This window comes from Schistocerca piceifrons, chromosome 11 (genome assembly GCF_021461385.2).
Source record: "Schistocerca piceifrons isolate TAMUIC-IGC-003096 chromosome 11, iqSchPice1.1, whole genome shotgun sequence".
NCBI lineage: Eukaryota > Metazoa > Arthropoda > Insecta > Orthoptera > Acrididae > Schistocerca > Schistocerca piceifrons.
In genome coordinates, this window is record NC_060148.1 from 47903226 (window position 1) to 47930423 (window position 27198).

General features: G+C 42.9%; 1 protein-coding gene across 1 annotated transcript; it reads left to right on the top strand.

The window, feature by feature from the left end:
* The first annotated feature begins 434 nt into the window (after positions 1–434).
* On the top strand, positions 435–26953 carry LOC124719656 (serine/threonine-protein phosphatase 6 regulatory ankyrin repeat subunit B-like). Its single transcript, XM_047244868.1, has 4 exons — positions 435–487; positions 11458–11619; positions 17822–17992; positions 26572–26953. Exons 1-4 carry the CDS (start codon positions 435–437, stop codon positions 26951–26953), a joined length of 768 nt encoding a protein of 255 aa, XP_047100824.1.
* Positions 26954–27198: the final 245 nt, after the last annotated feature.

Sequence of the window (27198 nt, forward strand, 5' to 3'; positions counted from 1 at the left end):
TTCATTTCCTTCAAAAATGGTTCAAATGGCTCTGAGCACTATGGGACTTAACATCTGAGGTCATCAGTCCCCTAGAACTTAGAACTACTTAAACCTAACCAACCTGAGGACATCACACACATCCATGCCTGAGGCAAGATTCGAACCTGCGACTGTAGCGGTCTCGCGGTTCCAGACTGACGCGCCTAGAGCCGCTCGGCCACACCGGCCGGCTCATTTCCTTATTTCTAACATTTTAAAAATGTACGTCGGCTTTAGATGCCATGTCAATCATAGATGTTCTTATCTCTATTTGGTGAACGTATTTTCAGTCGTGTTGTGAAGTTTGTCCCCCTACACTTTATTAACTAATGTTTGAACGCAAGGGATATCGCATTTTAGAGAGTACATTAATATGGAGTATGTCGTTCTCCTTTTCAAACATTCACATACCCATGGCCGGCATTCGCGCCTGCCAGCGCCACGCTGGAGCCCTGTACACGGGAGAGTACGGCCAGCCTGCCGGCCGCCGCCATTTTAGGCCTACTGCGCAAGGGCAGCCCTGTGGACGGAACTGTAAAATTCGCCTTTATATAAGGAGGCAACCGGCCTGAATGCGACAGTGCGTGAAGTGAACAAATAACTATCGTAATTAATCGTTACGTCCTTGATAACCCGGCGTCTACTGTGAAAATTTGCTACTCTCTCACTGACAAGGGAACCTCCCCATCGCACCCACCTCAGATGTAGTTATAAGTTGGCACAGTGTATAGGCCTTGAAAAACTGAACACAGATCAACCGAGAAAACAGGAAGAAGTTTGTGGAACTACGAAAAAATAAGCAAAATATACAAACTGAGTAGTCCATGCGCAAGGTAGGCAACATCAAGGATAATATGAGCTCAGGCGCGCAGTGGTCCCGTGGTTAGCGTGAGGAGCTGCGGAACGAGAGGTCCTTGGTTCAAGTCTTCCCTCGAGTGAAAACTTCAATTTTTTATTTTCAGACAATTATCAGAGTTCAGGCACTCACACATAATTAACTTCGCTCTCCAAAATTCCAGGACATGTTCAGATTTGCTTGGACATATGCAGCATTTGACGGTCTACACACGGAAAAATTTGAAAACGTTAAAAACATATGTTTTGACAGAGCACAGAGAAAACTGTGCGACTGTGAAAGTGTTGCATTCATTTGTTGCAGTTTATGTGACACACTCTTATGTTTTCATCACTTTTTTGGAAGTGATTATCACATCCACATGAAAACCTAAATCGGGCAAGCTAGAAGAATCTTTTTGCCCATTCGCCAAGTGTGCAAGTTAGGTGGGTCGACAACATATTCCTGTCATGTGACGCATATGCCGTCACCTGTGTCGTATAGAATATGTCAGACGTGTTTTCCTGTGGAGGAATCGGTTGACCTATGACCTTGCGATGAAATGTTTTCGGTTCCAATTGGAGAGGCACGTCCTTTCGTCTACTAATTGCACGGTTTTGCGGTACGGTCGCAAAACACAGACACTAAACTTATTACAGTGAACAGAGACGTGAATGAACGAACGGACAGATCATAACTTTGCGAAAATAAAGAAAGTAAACTTTTCACTCGAGGGAAGACTTGAACCAAGGACCTCTCGTTCCGCTGCTGCTCACGCTAACCACAGGACCACGGCGCTCCTGGGCTCGCATTATCCTTGATGTTGCCTTCCTTGCCCATGCACTACTCAGTTTGTATATTTTGCTTATTTTTTTCATAGTTCCACACAACTTCTTCCTGTTTTCTCGATTGATCTGTGTTCAGTTTTTCAAGGCCTATCCACTGTGCCAAATTATAAATCTCAGGGGGGTTGCGATGGGGAGGTTCCCCTGTGAGATATAGACGCTTATAAATATAGCTAGCAGTAAGTTTTTTCTCACGCTGACCTTTGTGAAAAGTATTACATGCTTAAACGATAGAATCCAGTCAAGGTCTTTGAGGTACACACATGACTTACAGTACATATTAAATTACAAATGCATACTTCGATTTGCATATTTCCTTTTTTAATGCTTGTTTGTTACAAATGATGGTAGTTATTTGTAATTAAAAATATAAAAAAAACAAAATTACAAATTACCGGTGCATCAATTTAGCTAAAACATGTGAAAGACAATAAATTTCTTCTTCTTAAAATACCTTTGCTGCATTTCTCATACCAATACTGCACTTTGCTGTATCTTCCTTCAGTACCTGGCAGTTATATTTCCTCCGAAGAACGTAAATTCGAGTCTTCAGAAATTCATCTACAACTCTGTCCACAACACTGTGAGAAGAAGGAATATTCTGAATGAGTTCCTCGAATGACTTCTGTGCAACTGCCTCCAGTGCTTGGAGGGACAACTTAGCTTCCAGGAACAGTTTTTCATCCACACGAAAGACTTTATCTGTCATCTCAATAATGCGAAATATTTCTTGGGACATGCATTCCAAGCTGTCTTGAGCTGTGTAATTTTTAGTTCAGTGAGTCTTCGTACCGCTTCACATTCAGACTTCTCCTTTGGTGAAAGTGATTCTCGGTACGCTTCACAAAGCAAATACTTTTGCTGCACTTGCTTTGTTGTTCTGCCTGCTAAATAGTGTGGAGACAGTGCTTCCTCAGGTGGCATTTCTTCAACATCGCTTACGTCTGAATTCGCACTTGCAAGCAAGTCTGCATCGTCTGTGCCTTCTGCTTCGTCGTACGTCCGTCTGTGTTCCAAGTAGTCGACAAGAAATTCACCATCTTCCGTCTGATAACTTCCACGGCGACTGGGACGAAAATACTGTGACACAGCAATAAGCCGCAGTATCATCTTGAAACTGAGACAATCTGGAACAGGATTACTGGCTCGAACCATACTGAAAAGGTTTTCCAGAGCATCCTGTGACAGCCTGCACAACAGAACACACTGGAAACCTGTTTCGTTCAGAAGATAATCCTGGACATTAATAGCTGTGCATGTTGCTAGAATAACTCCAGATTGTACAGGTTCCCAGATACCCCTGTTTCCAATTTTCAAACAGCGAGATGACACTCTTAAGGAACTGTACGCCATCATTGTGTATGTCCTCAACGGTTCTACACATGGCAGTTTTCCTGTTCCTTGAGGTCATTAATTTAAACCAACGGAAAATTGTGGCTATGAAAAACGCTGTTGATGTGGCAGAATCTTCAAGTACATGTTCCTCTATTGCATAATGTAACGATGCTGCAACGCTGTGATTTAAAAGTGCGTAAGCAGGACCAACCTTAATTTTATTATAATGCCCTGGCCTTATGACTTTATCTTTTAAATCCCTAGCAATATTTAATTTCTTTTCCTTGTCAAACTCGTACAGTTTCGTGATAGGCTCAATCGAGACTACCGGTCCCGCCAAATTATTGTCTGCAATTACTTGCCGTGGTAGGATAAAGTGGTCGGAATTAGTTAGGTGATTCCTCACATTCTTCAAGATATGAGCTACGTCAGGCACGAAGTACAGATTCCGCTCTGGAGAAAATGGATGCTGGCAGAAATTCTTTGTTTCATTATGACGACCAGCAATAACACGACATTCACGCCACACTGCCCGATTTTGTCCACCCATACCTGATACAATAACTTCTACCATCAGACCAATCGCTTCACACTTCACAATTAATTGCCACAGGAAAGACTGAAGTTCTTTACCTGAAATTGAGTTCCTGGTGAAATGGTAACCAATAATTTGTTTCCATCGCGTACTTAGACCACCAAGCATAAATACCAAGGCGTGACAAGCATGTTTTTCATACGAACCATTAGCTGCTGGAAGTGTTGGATAGCCAATTACGAATTTCGATGAAATGTCGTAATTTAGGCCTGGCGTGAGGCTCATCTCATCCATCATTATTGCAACATGTCTTTCAAAGGGATTCGTGGTGTCTACCTTCACTTTAAGAGCGGATACAAAATCCTTCAAAATACCTGGACTGATTGCCAGAGACTCAGGTTTCCTTTGTAGAGTTCGTTCGCTTGGTAATGGTTGTCCCAGTTCTCTTACCGGATTGTATTCAACGCTTCCACAAGCTAATCGAATTTTCAAAGCCTTCTTAATAATTTCTGGTGAGCACTTTGTCCCTCGTATGGTTTTTTTTCTGCAGTGCCGAGATCTGATCGTCGTTTAAAAAAGGTTTCACAAATGCCGCCATTGTACCAATTTTACCATTCGCACTGTGTAGTTGCTTCTGCAACAAGTGGACTTTCCTTTTCAAACTTTCTAGTTCCGTTTCAGTGTCATTCTCAGGAGGCAATCCGACGTCAGAACTGTGAACATCCGGCAAAACTTCTTGAGGAAGTACGCAAACTTGCTCATTGCCTGAAAAGAAATAGTATTAATAATAATAACAAAAAAATGTTTTGTCGAACGAAAACGCGAGAAATTTAAGTTTCATAAAAAGTTAGTAGTGAATAAGATAGATAAGTCTGTCTTTAGTTACATATATATATTTAAACAGTACCTGGCTCTGTCTGTGTAGTGAAAGTGCACTCAGGTTCCCTTTGCACACCCCTGTCCTTTGCTGGCTTTCCTCCCTTAATTTGAGGACGATGGCTAAATATAGTGGGTACTACATTAGATTTCAGTTTTTTAACACCATCCTTACAATTTGCTTCAAACTGATCAGGTGTGAAGTCAAGCTAAAAATGACAGTCCAAATTACACTGTTAAATAAAGTTCAAAACTAATACCAGTAAAGAAGTAAAGATGGCATTATAAATAACTAACAAAATAAACCTTTTCAAATTTCGTATACATGAAGTGCATCTGTATTTGAAGATTTGATTTTCAGGTTCTGTCTCTTATTCAATGGTGATCGTAGGCATTCTTGTAAAAATGATGTGGATGTAGCTTTATTAATACTATCAATAACTTTGTTAATGCATTTAGAGCTATTTCTACATAAATACTACTACAAAAATGTATAAAGTGAAAAAAATTTTTTTTTGTTTTCAGGTGTTTGTGTGTGTGTTTGTGTGTGTGCGCGTGTGTCTGTGTGTGTGTATGTGTGTGTGTGTGTGTGTGTGTGTGTGTGTGTGTGGTCCATGTAACCGCCACCAGCCCCGCACTTTTTTATAAATCCAGACTGAGTTTCTTAAAATGTGGCCTGACCTTTTTGAGGAAACAATGTTAATATTTCCGCTGGACAACTACCTTAAATGTTCAGTACTTTCTCTCTTTTTAAGTCATTCTTCTTTCTATGGATGGAAATTCAAATGTCTGTTTTAAGATTTGTGGACAGTTTCCCTCGTTCACTTATACAACACCTAAGAGTATAGAGCCAACCTTTCACATTCATCGCTCCCACACCGAGAAGATCAGCAGGAACATTGTCGGTACATGGCTCATGTTGATTCTCGACTTCTACAGAACTATTCTGAATTGCTGTTTTAAAATCGATTCTTCAGCGACTGTTACTAATGAAACAACGTGAATCCAATAAGCAGATAGTGATTTCCCATTTTATTCAAAGGTCCAGTCTCGGCATCTAATGCACACAGTCAGTGTAAGGACGAACTGAGAAATTCTTCAGCGAAAATTAGACCTCGTTGTCCACAAACTGTATCATCGAGTGGTTATCTACTATTATCAGTACCATCTGCAATGCGGCGGTTCAGTGACTTCTGCTACAAAATGATAGTATACGTGTTAGTTGAAGGGAAAGAATATTCTCTGTGGCTGGCTCTGACATATCGTGCTGTGTGTGGTTGTCGGATGTTGTCCTGTTGGACTATTTGAGAAGTGTTGAGAATGAGTTGCAGGCTGAGTAGGCCTGCTTTCCATAGGCAATGTTTCCCAGAAGCACCCTCCAGGTTTTAGTAGACCTGTGTGAAACAACTCCTGCAAGGCTACATGCACAATTATTGGTTAAATGACGAATAATATAGATTCCTGCCATAAAATAATGTCGCTTCCTTGAAGGAAAGAAGTGAACAGAATATCTCGTTGAATAAAGTACTGCTATAGTTCTTTACAACCTTCTTAGTATTTTGGTAGATGTCCACTTCTAACGATTGCCGGTTCAAGTAAAATCGCTGTGTAGAAAAACTTATGGAAATGAAGCCTCCCCCCTTCTGGAGCTTGTTGCACAAATGAAATGTGCTGAAAGAAAACCGTAACTATTTAAAAACGTATTATTAAAGATATGCAGGTATTCACCAATGGCATCAGTCTAACACAGCAAAGATGTGACGATACTGCCACTGGCTGGTGATGGACCACTTTTTATGAACCGTCACTCGAGAAGTATCAGCAGTCACCTGTAAGCTGAAAGGGCTGCTCGGTGATGCAGTGTTTCAGAATCGTCCGCAATGGAAATGGTTAAGGACATCACGGAGACGGCGGCCGTGGACCTGGGGGACCTCCTGGACGCCGGGGACGACGCCGTGGTGATACTCGAGGCAGGTGACACGCGGCTGTTGGCGCACAGGGCCGTCCTGGCGGACAGGAGCCCTGTGTTCGCCGCCATGTTCGCCCACGACACCCTCGAGGCCAGCAGCGGCGCGGTGAGCATCCCGGACGTGGGGGGCCCGGTGCTGAGGCAGCTGGTCTCCTACCTGTACACCCTGCGGGCCCCCCAGCTGCCCGGCATGGCCCCCCAGCTGCTGGCAGCAGCGGATAAGTACGGGGTGTCGCGGCTGAAGGCAGAGTGCGAGCGGCAGGTGGCCGCTCAGCTGACCGTTGAGACGGCGGCGGCCGCAGCTGTTCTCGCAGTCCGCCACTCCTGCAGTGACCTCAAGCACGCTGCACTGGCGTTCATTAAGACCTGTGCGTTCGAGGTGATGGCCACTCAGGGGTGGGCAGATGCGATGCGGAAGCAGCCGGAAGACTTGATCGAAGTGAGCCAGTTGCTGTATGATCCACCACCAAAAAGCAGGTAAGTGCGAGACAACCCACTCATTCGTGTCCCTCAGTTCTCGATGTGTGCGTGTGTGTGTGTGTGTGTGTGTGTGTGTGTGTGTGTGTATTTGTAAGACTATAATTTTTGTCACTGAGTTTCCTTAGATGTGTCACTGCTGTAAGATACGCAATCATAGACCGTCATTTCCTGCTAGCTCACGATGCTATCATTGTCCTCTTGTAGCAGGTTAGCTGAATCCCCAAGCTGAGTCCACTTCATTAACAGGTATGTTTTCTAGCAAAAATAATCAAACAACCAATTTCTAGACATTTATCTGTCGAACTACACGTGTAGGAAAAGTTGTTCTTTAGGTTTTGGCATCAAGTGTGAGGAGAGTAGGATACATTAACTGTGTGAATGCAGCATCACGCAGTCTGCTGTGCACACAAAGCTGTATTGCCCAACCCAGCCTAAAACACAGTGATGTGTGTAGTTTGCAGCCGGCAGCCCTTACGGGTTGCTGTAAGCCCGTTCATATAGAGCAGCGTTTAAAGTTGTTCAGTGCCTCTGTGGCTGATGACAATGAGACACCTCTGAACAGAGTCACGCTGCATGAAGACGACGACCGAGTACGTCACTTCTGGCCGACACCTCGAGCAAGGAAGCGTACTGCACAACGGTTCGAGGAGGGCGGCAACATATTTACAGTTTACGACAGCTGATGTTGATCTGCGGAATTTTCTTCATGTAGTAAAGCAGACCATGAGAGTAATCGCTGTTCACACCTCACTACTACAGCTTCGTTCTCTGTCACTTTCTTTCTTCATGCAAGCCATATGCCAGTAACCTCCCCAACATAATTCTTTGTTCTCTCCAAATCCAGGCAGTACATGGAAGATTTTGAATTTCTCTAAAGGAACATTATATGACAGAATAATGGTTCGCTGTCAGGTCTTGTACGGAAGATGATCAGAAAACCTGTTGAAGTAAGCATCGGTGCTCCAGTGTATGGCTGCTCACACCTCTCGCAGCCTTGGACCACCTCACAGGAACACAAAACCAGTCCTCGCGACGGTTCTGGCTGGTCCCATATAATTGAGTCTTCCCACATCACTTCCTTCTCCTCTCTATTCAGCCGCTACATGAAGCTCACACAGTACTTGGATACATTCCCTTCTGTGCCATGCTCTACTGTGTCTTTGATGAACCGGTACCCCACACCTCTCTGCCTGTTTCAGTTGCTCTATGGATTTCTATAGCCACCCAGTGAACACCACAGACTTGCATTCCACTGTGGCACTACCTATGAAATTATCTACCCCATCTATTACTGTTGCTATTCCACCTCTCATAGTCTGAACATGAAACAGATTCTGAGACCAAAATTCCCTTTTTTCTGCACCATCTTACAGTTACATATGTCCATACAAGTCTAGTACCCATTAACACTGATAAACCGTCATTTATTTTGCAGCTGTATTCTAATACTTAGGTAATATTTTGTGTGGTATTTGACATACTGGTAAGCTTGTGTTTGAGGTGACGCTAAATGCATTCCCTCAAACAACTGCAATGAACTTATAGCCTATACTGTAAATCATTCAATGTGTTTCTCTTTTGTTCAATAGACATCAACATGAAAATTCATGTTTGAAACATCGATCATATTACAATCTTTAGTTATGTTCTTGAAAAAAAAATTAATACATCACACCTAAATATATTTTCCTACATTACTCCAAACTCCTATTTCACACTATGTGAATGACACAAGGTCTTAAGTTTGAGAAAGTTTTTGTTAACAGTAACCTTTTTACTGACAGTAATCCTTGTGTACATTTTACAAATTCTCTTGATGTATATTAGATCCTTGTAATTCCTGATCTTCACCTAGTTCACTGCCGCATACTGCACACACTATGGGCGTCAGTTGCAGACAGAGATATCCTGTTCCTTTCTGGGTCTACCACCGTCTTTTACTGTATGATTCCCCTCTTCTCCCCCCATTGCCCCTCACACTCAAATTTTATACATCACAGACGCCTAGGATTTTCATAATAATTAAAATAAGATGTATAAAAGTGTTGCATATAAGCAGAATAATTTTTTACTTCAATAATACAGTGCTTTTGCATTTTTTGGGGAGGATGTCTCATTACCTCATGTTTATCCTCTGCTCCTTGTATCCGTGCCAGGACCTTGTAGACATAAGTTTCTTATAGAATTTACCATTCATGTCTCCTGTATGTGGAAGACAAACTTCACTTTGTTTCAGTAGTGAGTTCACAGCACAGCTTACAGACCACAATATCATCAGTCACAAACAGTGAGCACCGCCCCAGCCCCCACCCCACCCACCTACCCACACACACACACACACACACACACACACACACACACACACACATACACACTTTGTTTTCCATCATGGGGAAATGACACAGCTTACTTTGAGCGACTCATCATTTTGTGTGTGCTTATAAAGTGAGGTGGCTCATTTGAAAAATACTTCAGTTTCTGTTAATTGTGTTTCTTGGATGAAATTTAGATTTATATGGTAACTCTGTTAGGCCAAGTAAATTTCGCGTTGCCACATCCTCACACCTTCCCACACTTCCCACTGTACTGAATTTCTTCTCCGGCTCATGTCGAAAAGCGCTGTCCACCTTTTCATTATATGTACCTCCCAAAACCCAGTCTTTAACACATGCTTTGAAGACTGATGATCGGAGTATCCTGTTAATTAAATTAAGATATCCTTCGCAACCAGAAGAGCGCCGTGGCTGTCCAGTTGGATTGTTTCACCACTAGCGAGATATGCTCGTGCCTGAACTAGAAATTACACGAGGAAAAGTTCTGTGCTGACTGGGATTCTAACCCCGTACATACTATCACCGCTGATGACTACACATGAAGACATGTTGACTGTCAAATAGTTTTTCACCAGTAATTAGAAGTGGAATTTATAAACCTGAAATGATGTGATAAAAAGTTCTGTGCCCGACTGAGAGTCGAAACCGGCACCAATCGTTATTGTTGACAATGCATGTAGAGATGTAAAAAAATTATTATTGCCTTTCACCTATGATTTACAATGCAAATGCTACGACTTGAAGTGACCCGATGAAAATTTTTACACCTGCCCACTATTTAAAACCAGACTTGCACTTTTCTTGGAAAACCTGAAGAGTTGGTAATGTTGGGGAAGCAACAAAATGATGGAACTGTATAGTCCAAAAAGGGTCAAAAACTGTGGAAAGGGATATCTGTGTTAAACTCCCAGCTCGCCAGCTCAGCAGCAACATTTTGAACACCTTAACCTCAAATACCTGCTCTGTGAAATATATAATTTCGACTTGATTTTGTAATCGCTGAAATAAATAACGGTCAGCTGCACTATTGGCATTATGGAATGATGCAGAAATTTCTGTAGGAAGTGTTGGCCCCTAACTGAGCAGCTGTGACTTCGTACGAATCTATGGTTACACTAACACTCGATCATACAAAATTAACTCGGCGACAAGTATCAATCGAATTTCCAGAAAGTTCTCCAGATAGTGTTGTCGCATTTATAGCTGCCATATGTGTCATTGTGTCAAAGCAGTTAATTATTTTGTAGTGCTTTATTTTTGAGCTAGAGGTTTATAATTTTACTAAAAGAAGAGATGTATTTGGTTTATAAGGACGTCATTCGTAGACAGTCATTATTCTGTTCAGACACTGAGTCCATTGTTATTCTGAAAGTGTTGTGCTTTTATTGCAATTTCAAAAGGAATTTCTTTTTCACCATGAGGTGGTATTAAGCTACAAAGCAACTTTGTTTATCCAATATAACAGTTTTTGGAGGAGGTCATTCATTATTATTCTGTTATTATTCACACCATTGATCTTGGCAAAGATGATGCATGTCTTCAGTAAATGTAGCCTATGTAGCGCAGGCCTAAAAAAAGTATCATGCAACTGCATAGTAAAGTGCATACTCTTTCTCACATAACATTCACATTGCTGCATATAGCCTTAAAGGGCATAATTAACTGAAACAAGTAGATTCATGCATAAGATGGTAGAGATATTGTTCGATGTGTTGTTACACAGGTTACTATAAGTTCGTTTATCTATTGTCATTTTTATTTGAAGGTATAAACTGTTTATGCAGTGATGTATTCAATGTTATACTCTTGAAGGTTATAAGGATTATTATTTAAGCATTCTAAAACGGTGTTTAACGAGTATTTGTAGCTATAAAACAATGATAGGTGCTGGAAGCAAATCCCAGTAAATCGTTAACAATTCTATTAGGTTCTGGGTTCTGGGTTTGCATCCAATGCAAAACTTTATGGAATGTCATTTCAAGATTTCTACCTGTTGTATGGTGTTGTGATCAACTGCTGTAGGGAGCTCAGGCATGCATCTGAATGTCATTAACTCAACAGCAATTCATTTGTATTAACTGGACCGCTATTGCAGCATTCGGCACCTGTCGTCTGCCAGTTGCCAGTGTGTGCACGGCCCCTCAGCAGGGCTGGCTGTAGTGAGCCACCCCCACATCCTCACATGGATACGCCAGCCAGCTCACACTCTGCTCTCTCTGTATGTGCAGCACACCAGCCGTCACCGCCACTACCGCCACTGCCACCACCACCACTGACGCCACCACCACCACCGCCACCACCACCACTGCCAACGCACCCCGCCAGACACCTGCTGCAGCTGCACTTCCCACATCTCCTCCACCTGGAGAAGCCACTGTCTCTCGCATGCGGTGAGTTCCCTCACTACACACACATGCACGCACACATTAGCACTACATTGTACAGAAGGTAGAAAAACAGAGAAAGGAAATGTAAAGGATCAGTCTACATTCAGTGAGGGTCAGCAAAATGAAATCATAACATATGGTCAGATGAATAATGGGGCAGTATCCACAGAATGAGTAAGTTGTATTATGAGAGAAAGGTCAATTAAAAATGGTTTGGTAGGGAAAGCAGTGATCTATTGTGAACATTTCAGTGATATATTCCCATCAGAACCAGTAAACCAATCCAGCAACAACTCTGGCATGTAAGGCGACTTCACACACAGAAAATCCAGTCACAGAGAGGGATTATGAGAGCACATGATGCGTAACACTATATTTAAAGAGACATAAACATCTAAAAATCATGGTGTACTGGAATGCAGTAGCAGGGGATGAGTAAAGACAGATTTATTTATGAGACAATTTAGGGTCGTTGGTAGAAACAAAAGAGAAGAAAGGATCCTAGACCCCTAAATTAAACTTGTGCAAGTAACAAGAATTACTCCGTTCAAGAATCAAAACAAAAGCAGTAGTTGGTCTCTTAAGCCTAAGCTCCTCAGGGTTTGGACCAACATGATTGTACCACTTTATTTTGCTATAACAGGTAGTCAAAGTAACAACAGACATGCAAAGCAGAAACTCTGCCAACTGTAGATCACATTTCTGTCTGTCAACACACTTAGAGTGCTGAGATCCCATCATTTATTTCTGGGAAGAGGGGGTGCCGGGTCGGACTCTTCACCACAGAGCAGCATTTGCATCCAAAGTCTCCAGTTATTTGTTGGATGTAGTACAATCTTTGTCTTTGTCTACAGTTTTTACTCTCTGCTGCTTCCACCACTACCATGGCAATTATTCCCTGATGTCTTCAGATATATCCCACTTTCCACAGTTCCTTTCTTATCAATTCACCTAATTCTCAACATCCTTTTATTGCATCCCAATTTGAATGCTCCAAGGCACTTCTCTTCCTGTATCTCCCATAATCCATTATTCATTTCCATACAATACTGTGCTCCAAATGTACATTTTCAGATATTCTATCACAAAATTGAGGCCTATCTTCGGCAGCAGTAGCGTTGTTTTGCCTGGAATGATCTGTTTTCCTCTGTTACATTACTTCATATAACAATCTCGCTGTGTCCCTCATTGTAAATTGGCTTCCCAGGTAGCAGAATCACTCAAATTAATTTACTTTGTGGTCCCTAATTTTGACGTTAAGTTTGACACTGATGTTATTTCTGTTACTCCCCAATATTTCAGTCTATCTTTGGTTTAAATCATAATTCTGTCCTCACCCAACTGTTTATTGCATTAACCACTTGGGTACTTCTTTCTCACTTTCAGTGAACATGGTAATAACACCAGTGAATGTTATCAATGAAATGCCTTCACCCTCAATTTTAATTAAATTTCTGGAAGTTTATTAAATTACGCGAACGATTCCTTGATGTTCAAACTGAACCCTTGGCGATACTAATTCGGTCCCTGTTTTGCACCTTTTTAATGACAGTATTCCTTGCTTCAGCTTTTGCTGTTCCATGTTGATTATTGTACATATAGTAATTTATATAATCTGCTTGTATTCTATATCTCACTCGTATTTTTTGAGATTTCACACATGTCGCATTACTTTACATTGTCAATCTTTTTAAAGGTGGCCTAATGCAATGAAGGCTGTGTGACTTTCTTTAAACTTTGCTTCCCTTTTGAAGTGTAAGATTAGATCTATCTCTCTGGTGCTTTTACCTTTGTTACATCCAAACTTACTTTCTTGTACATATTAATCGTGTCAGCAATTAGGATTCATAAGCTAATTAGCTGATTGTGCGAAATCGTTCGCATTTAGTGGTCCTTACACGCATGTGGAGTGTGTAGATGATATTTTTCTGTAAATTTGTTGCTATGTCTATAGTCCCATAGATTGTACAGATGAATTTGAATAGTTGAAACTTCCTGGCAGATTAAAACTGCGTGCCCGACCGAGACTCGAACTCGGCACCTTTGCCTTTCGCGTGCAAGTGCTCTACCATCTGAGCTTCCGAAGCACGACTCACGCCCGGTACTCACAGCTTCACTTCTGCCATTCTGGAATTTGAATAGTCGTTTCATTGCAGCCTCCTGCAAGCATCATATAAACTGCAAGGGAATGTTATTTAACCATTCGCTTTCTCTTTGCACAAATCGTCCAGAGCTTTGTTAAACTCTGTGTCTAATGACCAGTCCGCTATGTTTTCCAGCTCGACTTTCAATTTCCCTTCCATCATGTCATTCAATAGTCCCTCCCTCATGGAGGTGCTCATTGTACTTTTGTCAGCCATCCCTTTCTCTCCCCCCTCCCCCCTCTCTCTCTCTTTCTTTCCTCCCCCCCACCCCCTGCACTTAGCAGCGGAATTCTTTTCTAACTCTTACGCCCAACCCTGCAGATGTCAGACATTCAGATCAGTACCAAAAGTTGCAGGTCGATAGCTTATCAACAAAAACTGCGGTTTAGTTCATGCTGTCTGCTGTTGTCCAGCAGAGAGTACATAAACGTTAATTAAAAGTAACACCAGGACTACAGAGCACTTCACAAGCCTAACAGTGAGTATGTAACGTATGTTGCTTTCATGTGGAAGTTGATAGAGCCTAAGATTCCTGTATCAAAGATCATGGGTTCACAACCCAACGACCCTAAATTTTTACCGTATTATGTGTGAAAGTGCTATATGGGACGACGCGCTTTTTTTTGGGGTCATCAGTCTTCTAACTGGTTTGATGCGGCCCATCACTAATTCCTCTCTTGTGCCAGCAACCTCTTCAGGACAGAGTAGCACTTGCAATCTATGTCCTCAATTATTCGCTCTATGTATCCCAATCTCTGTCTTTCTCTGGAGTCCTTGGCCTCTGTAACTCCCTCTGCTACCATGGAAGTCATTCGTCGATTCCTTAGCAGATGTGCTATCATTCTGCCTCTTCACGTTGTCAGTGTTTTCCATATATTCCTTTCCTCTCCGATTCTACACAGAATGACTTCATTCCTTACCTCGTCAATCCACATGATTTTCAACATTCGCCAGTAGCACCACAGCTCAAATGCTTAGATTCTCTATTCCAGTTTTCCCACAGTCAATGTTTCACTACCATACAATCCTGTACTCCATATGTACATTCTTAGAAATTTCTTCAGCAAATTAAGGCCTATGTTTTATATCAGTAGAATTCTCTTGGTCAGGGCTAGTCTGCTTTTGATGTCCTCCTTCGTCCATCCGTCTTTGGTTACTTTGCTGCCCAGGTAGCAGAATTCTTTAACTTCATCTGCTTCATGACCATCAATTCTGATGCTAATTCAGTTTCACTCAGGATAGGAAAGTGAGCAGCATATCATATCCTTGATATCCTTTCATCTTGAATTTTAATTCCACTCCTGATCCTTTCCTTTATTTCATTCCTTCTTCTTTGTACAGATTGAACAGTAGGGTGGAAGACTACATCCGCACCTTACACTCTTTTTAATCCAAGCACTTTGTTCTTGGTCGTTCAGTCTTATTATTCCTTCTTGGCCCTTGTACATATTGTATACCAGACATCTCTAGCTATAGCTTAGCCCTATTTTTCTCAGAATTTCGAACACTTTGCACCACTTTACATTGTCGAACACTTTGTCCAAGTCATCAAATCCTATGAACGTGTCTTGATTTTTCTTTAGTCTTGCTTCCATTATCAACCACAATGTCAAAATTGCCTCTCTAGTGCCTCTACCTTTTCTAAAGCCAAACTAATTGTCATCTAGCACATCCTCAATTTTCTTTTCCATTCTTCTGTATACTATTCTTGTCAGGAACTTGGATGCATGAGCTGCTGAGCTGATTGTGCGGTAATTCTCGCACTTGTCAGCTCTAACGGTCTTTGTATTGGGTTGATGGTATTTTTCCGAAGTCCTAAGACACATACATTTTACGCACCGACGTGAATAGTCGTTTTGTTGCCATTTCTCCCAATGATTTTAGAAATTATGATGGAATTTTATGTATATGATCTGCCTTATTGGATCTTAAGGCTTCCAAAGCTCTCTTATAATCTGATTCTAATACTGGACGTGCTCATGACATGTAAAACGGCTGTTTGGAGTCCACAGCAATGTTCTCTTGGTAGTCCGCTTTCGGTTCATCTCACTGAAAGCAGTAAAGCTGTAGAGTGCTTTAGTAGTTTCACAGAATATACAACCAGAACAGAAAAATAAAGAAAGAATTGCATCGCACATGTGGAAATAACAGCAATAACAATAATCAATAATACACAACATAACAAGACCAATGATAAGTACATGGTGTTCAACAAACGGAGCAAAAGAAGCACTGTCAAAAGAACATTGCTACAAACTCCAAAAAGTGTTTGTACACGTCAGGAAAATGTTGTCCCATGTAACAGCTTCGCGCCAACACAGTTGTCACTAGTGGTATTTGAACGTTATACCTTCTCATCCACGCGAGATCTAGGATGCAGTTACTCACCGATACGCTCTTCCGGTGCTCAGTAGCTCTCGTGATACTTTTAACTACCGTTTACACGTGCCCTGTTTCGGTTCATACTCCATCGACATAACAGCTTTTGGCACCGATCTGAGAGTCTGACATCTGGAAGGGTGGGTGTTAGTGTTGTCATCCCTGCATTTAATTTCACAGAAGGATCTTTAGGCTTTTCTATGTGCTGACTGCGTGCATCCTACGATCACTTTTTATTTATTTACCTGAAACTTATTGCAATCATTCTACTTCATCGTCCCTCGAACTTAGAATTACATTCTTTAGCGACCTGTAATACTTTATTCCTGGCTTTCCCTGGCTATTTTAGTACTTCTGTCTTTCATCAATCATTTTATGTATTTTTTCGTTTGCTCAGATTTCTTCAGAGTTGCCTTCCTTGCTCCAACATTTCTCTGTTCAGTTTTCGTGTTTCGCGTTGTCAGTGACACCAGCTGCTGAAATTCCAGCTGACACATTCATTATCGCGTTATCTACAGCCTTACAGAAGTAGAAAAACCCATTTCATTCGTCAGCTCTTCAGTATCCCATTTATCTGCACACTGATTGCTCCTAACAGTTGTTTTCAGTTTGTTCACCACCATAACTAACTGACCCTACGTCTGCTCGTGCGTACCTCTTACAATTCATCGGATTCTCTATCTGGGAATGATATAATGCAGCTGCAACCTTCCAATTCTTCCAGGTCTGTCTTACACACCACCACCTTCCTCCTTAACCTTCTTGATAGCCAGAGACGCTGAGGCGCTGAAGCAATCATACAAATATCACAGAACAGAGAGTGTAGACTTGCAGTAATTCCGCCACACGGGCAGGGGGTCTCTCACACAGGGAGCGGTGTGGACAGAACCAGCTTCGAACTGATTAGCAAGTCCACCAGAGGACTGTTCAGTAATGACTGCACATGGTAAGCAAAATGTCTTGAAATTTTTTCTGGAGCTGCTGTCCTACAGGTCATACATATTTCAAAAGTGGTTGTAACAATAAGGAAATTGAGAAGTAGCTCAAAGTGTTAATCACGATATTTTTCAAATTTTGGAAGTGCCACCTGTCCTTAACATTTGACTGTCTGTTACCATTACAACAGCTATACAGACAGGCAGACGTACAAATGCATCTACCTGAAGCACATACTTTGGTCTGTACTGGTCTCAGATGCCACACTTCAGGGATTGGTACCCAACCAGTCCCAGGACGTTTATTATGTATAGTAAAACGACAATATCTAAAAGGGTGCACATGAAATGCGAGGTAGTTAAGTTATGTGGGTCACGTACAAGGAGGCACAATCCAGTTCAGATCATTCGGATCTTTGAGAACGATAGTACCAGAGCTGGCCTGTACAGTGGGTCTGTAATTAAGTTTTGTGGAAGTGTCAGGCACTGTGTGTACATTTTCTTCATGCTTGATTTTGAACTTCCTGTTGTGTGGTATGGTGAGAAACTGCTGTGGGGAACTCAGGTGGTGCAAATGAATGTGATTACTGCACTGGTAAATCATTTGTATTTACTGGACCACTACTCCTGTTGTCGGCGTGTGTTCTGCGTGTGTGTATGAGTGTGTGTGTGCGCTGCAGTGAGCCGTCCCCAGGACCCCACGAGGACACGCCTGCTCACACTGTGCCTCCCTCTCTGTGTGTGCAGCCCACCAGCCGCTGCACAGCTGAGGCCCGCCACCACCTCCGCCACCACCACCACAGCCGCTGCCACCACCACCACTGCCGGCACAACCCGCCAGACTCCTGCTGCTGCAGCTGCTGCTGCTGCACTGCCCACGACTCCTGCACCTGATGACGCCACTGTCTCTCACTTGCGGTAAGTTCTCACCATACACACACACACACACACACACACACACACACGCACACACACACACACACACACACACACACACACACACACACACGACCATTCTGTGGTAGATAAGATTTATATACCGAAAAGCAAAGTGTAAATGCAGAGTCTAGAGTTAATGACGGTCAGCAAAGCGAACTGGCACTAAAATCAGAACAATACAGTCAGATGAATAATGGGGCTGTATCGACATGATAGGAGGTTGTATCGTGAGAGAGAGAGTCATTAAGAATAGGTTGGTAGGGAAAATAGTGAGTTATTGTTAACAGTTCAGTGATTCATTCTCATGCAGCGAATGTCAGCGATAATTCACGCACATACTCCAACGTCGTACACAGAAAATCTGGTGGCAGGGAGCCACTGTGACTGCACTGAATGTGTGACTCTCTATGTCAAAAGAGATAAACGTCCAGCACTCTTGGCATATTGGAGTGGTCTAGCAGGGGTCAGATAAACACATGTTTGTGAGACCATTTGGGGTGGTTGGCAAGACTGAGACAGGACAAAAAGAAAAACAATTATTTGCCATAAAATTTCCGCTAACAACAACAAATATGCTCGTCAAGCAGCAAAGAGAAGCGAATGTCGGCAGAGCGTCAGCTCGTCAGGGTGTGGACGACTTTGGTCGACCCGCCGCAGTGTGGAGTAACAGCCAGTCCCAGTAACAACACACATGCGAAGCAGAAACTCTCTACGGTCGCAGGTTCGAATCCTGCCTTGGGCATGGGTGTGTGTGATGTCCTTAGGTTAGTTAGGTTTAAGTAGTTCTAAGTTCTAGGGGACTTATGACCTACGATGTTGAGTCCCATAGTGCTCAGAGCCATTTTGCAGAAACTCTGCCTGCTGTTGACCATGTTTCTGTCTGTCTTACCAACAAGTTTAAAGTGCTGTGACCACCCAGAGTCCACAATTACTTGTGCTGTGCACTCCTATCTCTGTCCTGCCCTACAGGTTTTACCCTCTACAGCTACCTCTAGCACCATGGCACTTGTTCTCTGATGACTTCACATGTAACCTATTACGCTGACCCTTGTACATGTCACGGTTTTCCACATATTGTTATCCTCACCTATTCTGGAGGGACGTTTCAGGGTTCCCCTGGTATGAATTCACCTAATTTCAATATCCTCCAATAGCACTGAATTCAGGATGCTTCGATTTCTTTCTCGTTTTTTCCCGTAATCCACGATTCATTTTCATACAGTACTTTGTTATAAACATACATTCAGAGGTTTCTTCCCCAGTTAAGGACTATCTTTTGTACCAATAGCCTTGTTTAAGGAGGAATGTCCTGTTTTTGTGTGCTAGATAACTTTTTATAACAACCTCGCCTTGTCCCTAAGTGTAAATACGCTTCGCATTTAGCAGAATCCCTGCAATTTGTCAGCTTCGTGGTCCTTAATTCTGATGTTATTTCCGCCACTCCCCAATATCTTCCTCTTTCTTCTGTTCATTAATCCTAATTCAGAGATCATTCGACTATTTATTACATTCACCAACTCCAGTGATTCTTTCTCACTTTCAGGGAAAGAAATATCGCCAGGAAATTTTATCAATGAAATGCTTTTTACCCTCAGTTTTAATTAAATTCCTGGAAGTTTCTTCAGTTCCACCAACGATTCTTTAGTGTTCAGACTGAATATTTGTGGAGACTACCAGCATCGCTGTCTTTCACCATCTTTAATCAAAGCACCAGCCCTTCCTGATTACTGTACATATTCTGTGTTATCTGCTGTTCCCTATGTCTTATACCTATTTTTTTTAAAAAGTTTCGTACACTTTCACTATTTCACATTGTCAAACGTCATTTAAAGATCTACAAATCCAATAAAGAGCTCCATTTTTCTTACACATTCCTTCCACTATCAGGTCAAAGGTCTGATAGGCCTCTCTCGATCCTTTACTCCAAATTTAGTGTGCTCGAACAGATCCTCAGTTTTACCTTTGATTCTTCTGCGTATTATAATTATTCTTGTTAGTAATTTGGATAAATGAGCTGTTTAGCTCACTGGGCGAAAGCTGTCGCAATATCGACCCTTGCTCGCCTCTGTAGTGTTTGGATGGTGTGTTTCTGGCAGTCTGTTGTTACGACTCCTGTCTCATGGATCCTACAGACAAAACTGAATTGTCGTTTGATTTTCACCTTCCCAAATGATCATGTAAGTTCCAAGGGAACGTTAACTAACCGTTCCACCTTGTTTGTGTGCAAGTTTTCCAGAGCTTTGTGAAATTATGAGTGTAATGGCCAGTACCGCACGTTTTCCAATTCGGCTTCCATCTCTTCTTCTGTCACGTTATCTGTTAGTTCCTCCCACTCAAAGAGGTCTTTAACGTACTATGTTCTTCCATCTGCTCTCTCTTGCGCGTTTAAAACACTCTTTGTGTAGTCATCCTTCCATTTAATTTCACAGAAGGTTGTTCCAACTTTTGCATGTGCTGAATGCGTCCTCCCTATGTTCCTTTCATTTTCGATTTCTTCTAATTCTTCCTGCAGTCATCCTACTTTTACTTCCCTTAAATTTCCGACTGATTTCATTTCAACAATGTGACCTCAGACTTAGTTCCTGGAGTGGCAGAGTATCGTCCTGACGCATTTACTTGATATTTTCCTGTCGTTACCATTGAACATTCTGGATGGTCGTTAAATAAGGGACGGTATAGATTAGAAGATTTATGTTTCCGAGTGCAGAAAGCTCGTTCCAAGCTGAAACTACAGCCACTTTAACCTTTTACACCGAAAATTATCCAACTTGACCCCCACGGGGTCAAGGAGCGAGCTACATGTGATGGTACTCCGATAGCTCGGGGGTGTAGCATAAACCCTTCAAAGGGCTGACTGTGTTAGATGTAGGCTGAAATCTCGCTGGAAAGAATTTTTTATTTCTTCTGTAGCAAAGTTATCCTCAGGCAGACCCACAACCAGTTAAGAAGTTCTTAGAAAACGTATCCACATAAGTTTTTTTCCTAAATTGATTCAGTGCGCTGTAGGTCTAAAAGTGAAAAAACTTATGGATTTGAAAACGTAGTTGCTGTTGTTTCGTCTTCTCCAGAGATAATTTCTAGTTTTTTTTTTTAAATGCAGAAACAAGTGTAGTCACTCAATTGGGGCACTGAATAACTTGTTAACTTGAGTTCGTTATATGTGTGCACCCACTGCTACTTTTCCACACATACTTTCGTGGTAGTCCTGTGACACAACTTCATTGTGACTGTGGGCTGCGCATTGTCAAAGCCTCCTTTTGTGCAGGAAGGGCACAATATCTCGCCTACTCACGACTATTTATGGGCGTTTGTGCTATGGGAACATTGTTTTACTCTAGAATATTTTTCTTGTAAGGTTAACATGGTAAGTAGCAATACGTTCGCGTTACTACAGCGTACACCTCATTGTTTTCTTTTCTAGGTTTACTGAACTCTACAGCTAAACGTAAGAAATAGCATTAGGAATGTAGTCTCCCAAATTATCTAACGTTATCGAACTTGCATAGTATTCATTAGACTGTTTCGTTTGCTTAACACATTTTCAATGCTTTTTCTTTGGTCATTGATGAGATTTCCTTGTACTGTGTGTTTTTCTGATTGGAAGCATTCTGTTATTCGCGCCTTATGAAAAATCTTTTGTAATCGGTGTTACACTGTCTTTGGTGATGCCAAGCAACGTATCTGTAACGGAGAGCGCTTTAAGTGAATAGTATTAAAAATAAAGTTATTAAGTTATAATCTAAATAGTGTCTACATCTGCATCTACATCCATACTCCGCAAGCCACCTGACGGTGTGTGACGGAGGGAACCTCGAGTACCTCTACCGGTTCTCCCTTCTATTCCAGTCTCGTATTGTTCGTGGAAAGAAAGATTTTCACTATGCCTCTGTGTGGGCTCTAATCTCTCTGATTTTATCCTCATGGTCTCTTCGCGAAATATATGTAGGAGGGAGCAATATACTGCTTGACTCTTCGGTGAAGGTTATGTTCTCGAAACTCCAACAAAAGCCCGTACTGAGCTACTGAGCGTCTCTCCTGCAGTCTTCCACTGGAGTTTATCTGTCATCTCCGTAACGCTTTCGCGATTACTAAATGATCCTGTAACGAAGCGCGCTGCTGTCCGTTGGATCTTCTCTATCTCTTCCAACGACCCTATCTGGTACGGATCCCACACCGGTGAGCAGTATTCAAGCAGTGAGCGAACAAGCGTACTGTAACCTACTTCCTCTGTTTTCGGACTGCATTTCCTTAGGATTCGTCCAATGAATCTCAGTCTGGCATCTGCTTTACCGGCGATTAATTTCATATGGTCATTCCATTTTAAATCACTCCTAATGCCTACTCCCAGATAATTTATGGAATTAACTGCTTCCAGTTGCTGACCTGCTGTATTGTAGCTAAATGATAAAGGATCTTTCTTTCTATGTAGTCGCAGCACATTACACTTGCCTACATTGAGGTTAAATTGCCATTCCCTGCACCATGCGTCAATTCGTTGTGCTAAAAAAGCGAATCACTCCTTGTGAATAAGCTGCATCTCTACAGCACAAGTTTTACCCATACCACGTGAAACAGCAGCAAGATTTCTGTCAGCTACGAGTCATTTTCTAACTCGTGGTAATATTTTTAAGATAAAGTTTGACACGTTTACCATCTCAGGCGGAAACGGGGGGGATGAAACCTCACCGACTTTGGGAGAAAGTCAGAAACTATATTCGTGTGTTCCATACACGAGATGCGGAAGAAGACACACGCGGCCCTCACGCCGCACTTACCAGACGAAATTACTCCCACTGTCTGGAATCCACCCACAGATGTACGGCACGTCGCCAATGGCTTTTATCATTTTGAACAATTTTGATTCGAACTCAGTTATACTCAAACCAGAGTTGGCCGTCGAATATGGTAAAAGTCAACAGCATGTACGTGGAATTAATGAGAAGCAAAAGCGGAAACGTGACTGTACAAAAGTAGCCGCACTACGGCTGGAGGGCCATTTGGACAAACATCGGCACCCCTCACCTACCAACAAGTGTGAAAACTACTCGGTAGAGGGCAGTAAACAGGAAAGTAGCAACCAAAGCGAAACTTGAGGCAGTCCACCTGGGTGGTCGGCAGCACGTGAGAGAATTACGACCTGACAGCAGGCGAGGTTCGTACGCGCTCAAGTGAAGGACATCTGGTGAGTTATCGGACAATTGTTAGCCACAATAACACGAACTCTACTCCCAATACCTTGCCTTACAATTTTCTTGAATCGTAGCGACGTGCCGCGTGAATAAAGGAATGCTGTAAACTGGCTAAGAGGACAGACAACGCACCACCTGCCAGCAGAGGGAAGCGAGACGGGCGGGCGCTGGGTGGGTCGCCGCACGCACGCCGGGCACAAGCGGGCCACGGGGCGGCGCGTGCGTCGCTGAGGCGGGAAACTGCGAGAGGAACTTCGCAGCATGTTTCAGTACATACAGTTACGTGGTACAGTGTGCAAAGTGAATAGAAAAAGACGTAAACGCAAGAACATCATAATGAATCGTCCTTAAGCTCTTTCATGTTAAACGGTGTTTCTTACTGCCTTATTTATTTTTAAGGAAACATAAATCTAATTTGAAATACATAGGTCAGAAGCACTCTATTTTGTGTTGAAGGAATCTCGGAGGAAAAGCTGGTCCTCACGACAGAACACGTGGTACTTTTTAGTACACTTTATTTCACTTCGTTCCGTATGTTAAAACTCCTTTTAACGAGAAGCGACTGCGCTGATTTCTGCTGTTCTGCGTTACATTCATCGCCACCCGCTGTATCAGGAATCTCAGCACGGAGCTTCCAGCGCGTGCAGTACACAGGGATGGCAGAAGACCAGCTTTCCAAACGAGCCTCGGGAACAGAGGCATTGGGCGAGTTACAAGATGTTGCGAAATAAATCGGAAAGCAGACCATCGTGAACACAGAAGTTGGAAGGCGTCGCTCTTAGCTGAGTTAGTTTGTGTGCAGACATGGTCTTTCAGATGAAGTGTTAAAAAAAAAAAAAAAATAGAAATAAAAAAATAAAAAAATTATGCGCGAAAATAGCGCTGCGACTCGGTGACAGGTATGGGGGGGGCCTCGTGGCCAGACCTCGGAATGGTTAAAAAATTAAATGAAAGGAAAGGGGTTAAGGGCGCGAGTTTCTAGTCTGCATGTAGTGGATTCGAATACCGCAACTCGCATGAATTTTAATTCGTGGTAATAGTTGCTAGTTAAGAAAAAGTTGAAATGATTCTTGCTACATATGCTGAAGGTCTGGGTTCGTTTCTCACATCCGGCAATCATTTTTACCAAGCATAAGCAGCATCTCTCCCACCTCTGGTAGCCTGGAGGAGAGTCGCTACAGGTTGGGCCCTGACAGAGGCGGAAGTCACGCCGGGTCGAAACTCTGTCACCAGTTACCTTTCTTAAGCGATATTTTTTTTAAATCAATGAGCCAATTGCTGTACAAGGCCGCAGCGCACTTGACTCTTACTGTATTCGAGTCTGAGACGTGAAAATATTGACGATGGACTGGAATTCGAACTCAGATCTCCCTTTTCGTCACGTTTGATCACTTTCAGATGATGCATTTCCACTCCTTCATTGTGTCTGGTTGTCTGCAAAGTCGTAAAGACGTTCACAAAAGACACATCTCTGGGTTCGAATCCTGGCATGTCACTTTAAGTTGCAACATGAGCACAGCAAAATACATGTGAGAAATTATTCTGATTTTACCGATTCTCTGGGCTTTGTTAACAATAATGGTGGTACTGGTTTCGAGTCCCAAGTCAGACGGGCAGCTTTTCGTCCCTTTCGTGTCTCTTTCAAACATGCCACTCCTAGCTACTGGTGAAAGAGAATAGTACACTCGAGGTATCTTTGTATGTAGTCAACAACTGTGTGTCCAGGGTTCGATTGCTAGTCAGCAGAAAATTTTCATAATTGTATTTACAATACAGACATGCGCACATTTCGCTGCTAATGAAGTAAATCAGTGTAGAACGTCTACGCGTGACTAGAGGTCAGTGTCGATAGGTACTGGGTTTGAGTGCGCATAACGCAAAACACTTTCGTCTCCTGGTTTTACTTTCTCATCTCATTGCTGGTTGAAAATGACGATTTCTGACGTTTCATTGTGCTTAGTTAACCATCCGATTAAGTGCTGCTATCGAATCTGCGGGAAACACACAACTTTATGGCAGATCATTTCAAGTTTCAACTTGCACACTGTTTGTTACTTTTGACTGAAACCATACTTGAGATGTTTCTTCTTTACTTGTTAGATTGCATTCCCGGACAGTAGCGCAGTAAGAAAACTTTCGTCGTGTCATTTGAAGGAGGATGCTGCTTTCTGAGGTTTCATTTATTACAATAAATTTGAATATGCAAGCGTAATGGCTGTGTAATGTCCAATAACACGTTTCCTGGTATTTGCATTATCGAAGTGTCAGTTTGCACATAAGCCGATAATCACACAGAGTAGTTTTCTCTTGTGGGCTCATGTAGTGGACATTTTGTACAGGCAAAGACTGTACCGAAAACTGAGCAGAGGAACAATGTTATGAGGACTGATTACAAATCAGGCGAAGCACAATTCAGATCGTTCCGTAAAGTTTCTGGCGTGCAGCCGCATAAATTCAGCCTCTTCTCCTAATATTTCGGCCGAACACCGTCCCGCCATCTCCAGAGTGAGCTGTGGTGACTGACGCTTGCGCACTTGGTCCGTCCTTTTAAACCCGAGGACCGAACCACTGAATTTATGCGGCTGCACGCCAGAAACTTTATGGAACAGTCCTTACGCCGCAAAAACATCAAGATGGACGACAACTGAGATCGTTCAGATGATTTTGAGCATGGCAGTACTTGTTAAATACATGTGCGTATGCTATGAGGCCATAAAATGTCACAGACACACACACACACACACACACACACACACACAGTGTTTTTTATGGGGGTGGTGTTGCCGATTTGGTGTTTGCTATCTCTCACATGTTTTGAATAAATTGTTGTCTATGTGTCAGAAAGTTTCAGTGTTTGGTGAGGCTGAATGAAGAAAACTGCCGGTAACTGCAGTGAAATTTTTTTGCCTGCATGCCAGGAAAGTGTGTTTGAAAACCAGGAGACGGGATACTTGTTGTGTGTGACGTCTGGCAGTGAAGCTGCAGACAGAGACCAGTATCAGCTGCAAGAAGCCTGTTCTGTAGTGGAGGTGAGCGACTGGTTAGGTGTAGCGTCCCGAGAGCAGAGGAGCTGACTTGCAGGAATGAGTGTGACAAAATGTGGTAATGAAATTCTTTCAGAGGTTGTATAATGCTATTTGTAATGGACCATGAATGAAGATTTTCTTATGAGGGAGATGGAACAGATTTGCTGTAATTTAATACATACACACAATTGCGCACTGTTTTGTACTGTGGGAGGGGGAATACGGTAGGTTTGTTTCAGGACAGATTTGTATTCGCAACAGTTGTTTCCTCGTGTGGCTGTTTTCCCCGTTCTGTGTGTTGTGTGTTTGCAGCAGAGAGTGGCAGTTTGTGTGTTTTGTGCAGGAGCCTCTCTGCAGAGGAGAGGGCCAGGAGGCTGGTCCAGGCGGCTGAGCAGGGGGCAGTGGGGGAGCTGAGGGCGCTGATCGCCGCAGGGGCCGACGTGGGGGCGAGGGGCTGGTGGGAGCGGACCGCCCTGCACTGGGCAGCAGCCAGGGGAGACGTCGAGGCGGCGAGGCTGCTGGTGGGGGCGGGGGCGGCGGTGGACGCCAGGGATGATGATGGGTGGACGCCGCTGCACTGGGCGGCATTCAATGGCTACGCAGAAGTGGCGGCTGCGCTGCTCGTCGCGGGGGCCGACAGGGGGGCCACAACTGGTGGTGGGCGGACAGCGCTGGACCTCGCCAGGCACTACAACCACTGGCGGCTGGTGCAGATGCTGTCATGAGGCAGCCAGTCCAGCGAACTCTGTGCAAAAAAACAGGAACTGAAAGAGTTTGTACGAGAGCAATATACATAATTTTTTAAATAAAGATCCAAAAAACTCAATCCTATTGTGACTCACTAATTTCAGGCCTCCTCAAGTAACGAACAGCACACAAATACTCTAAGGAACGTTGTAGCAAAACCCGGACAACTCCAGATAACAGCAAAATAATTCAGGTAACAACGGACAATCCTTCTCTCAAGAAA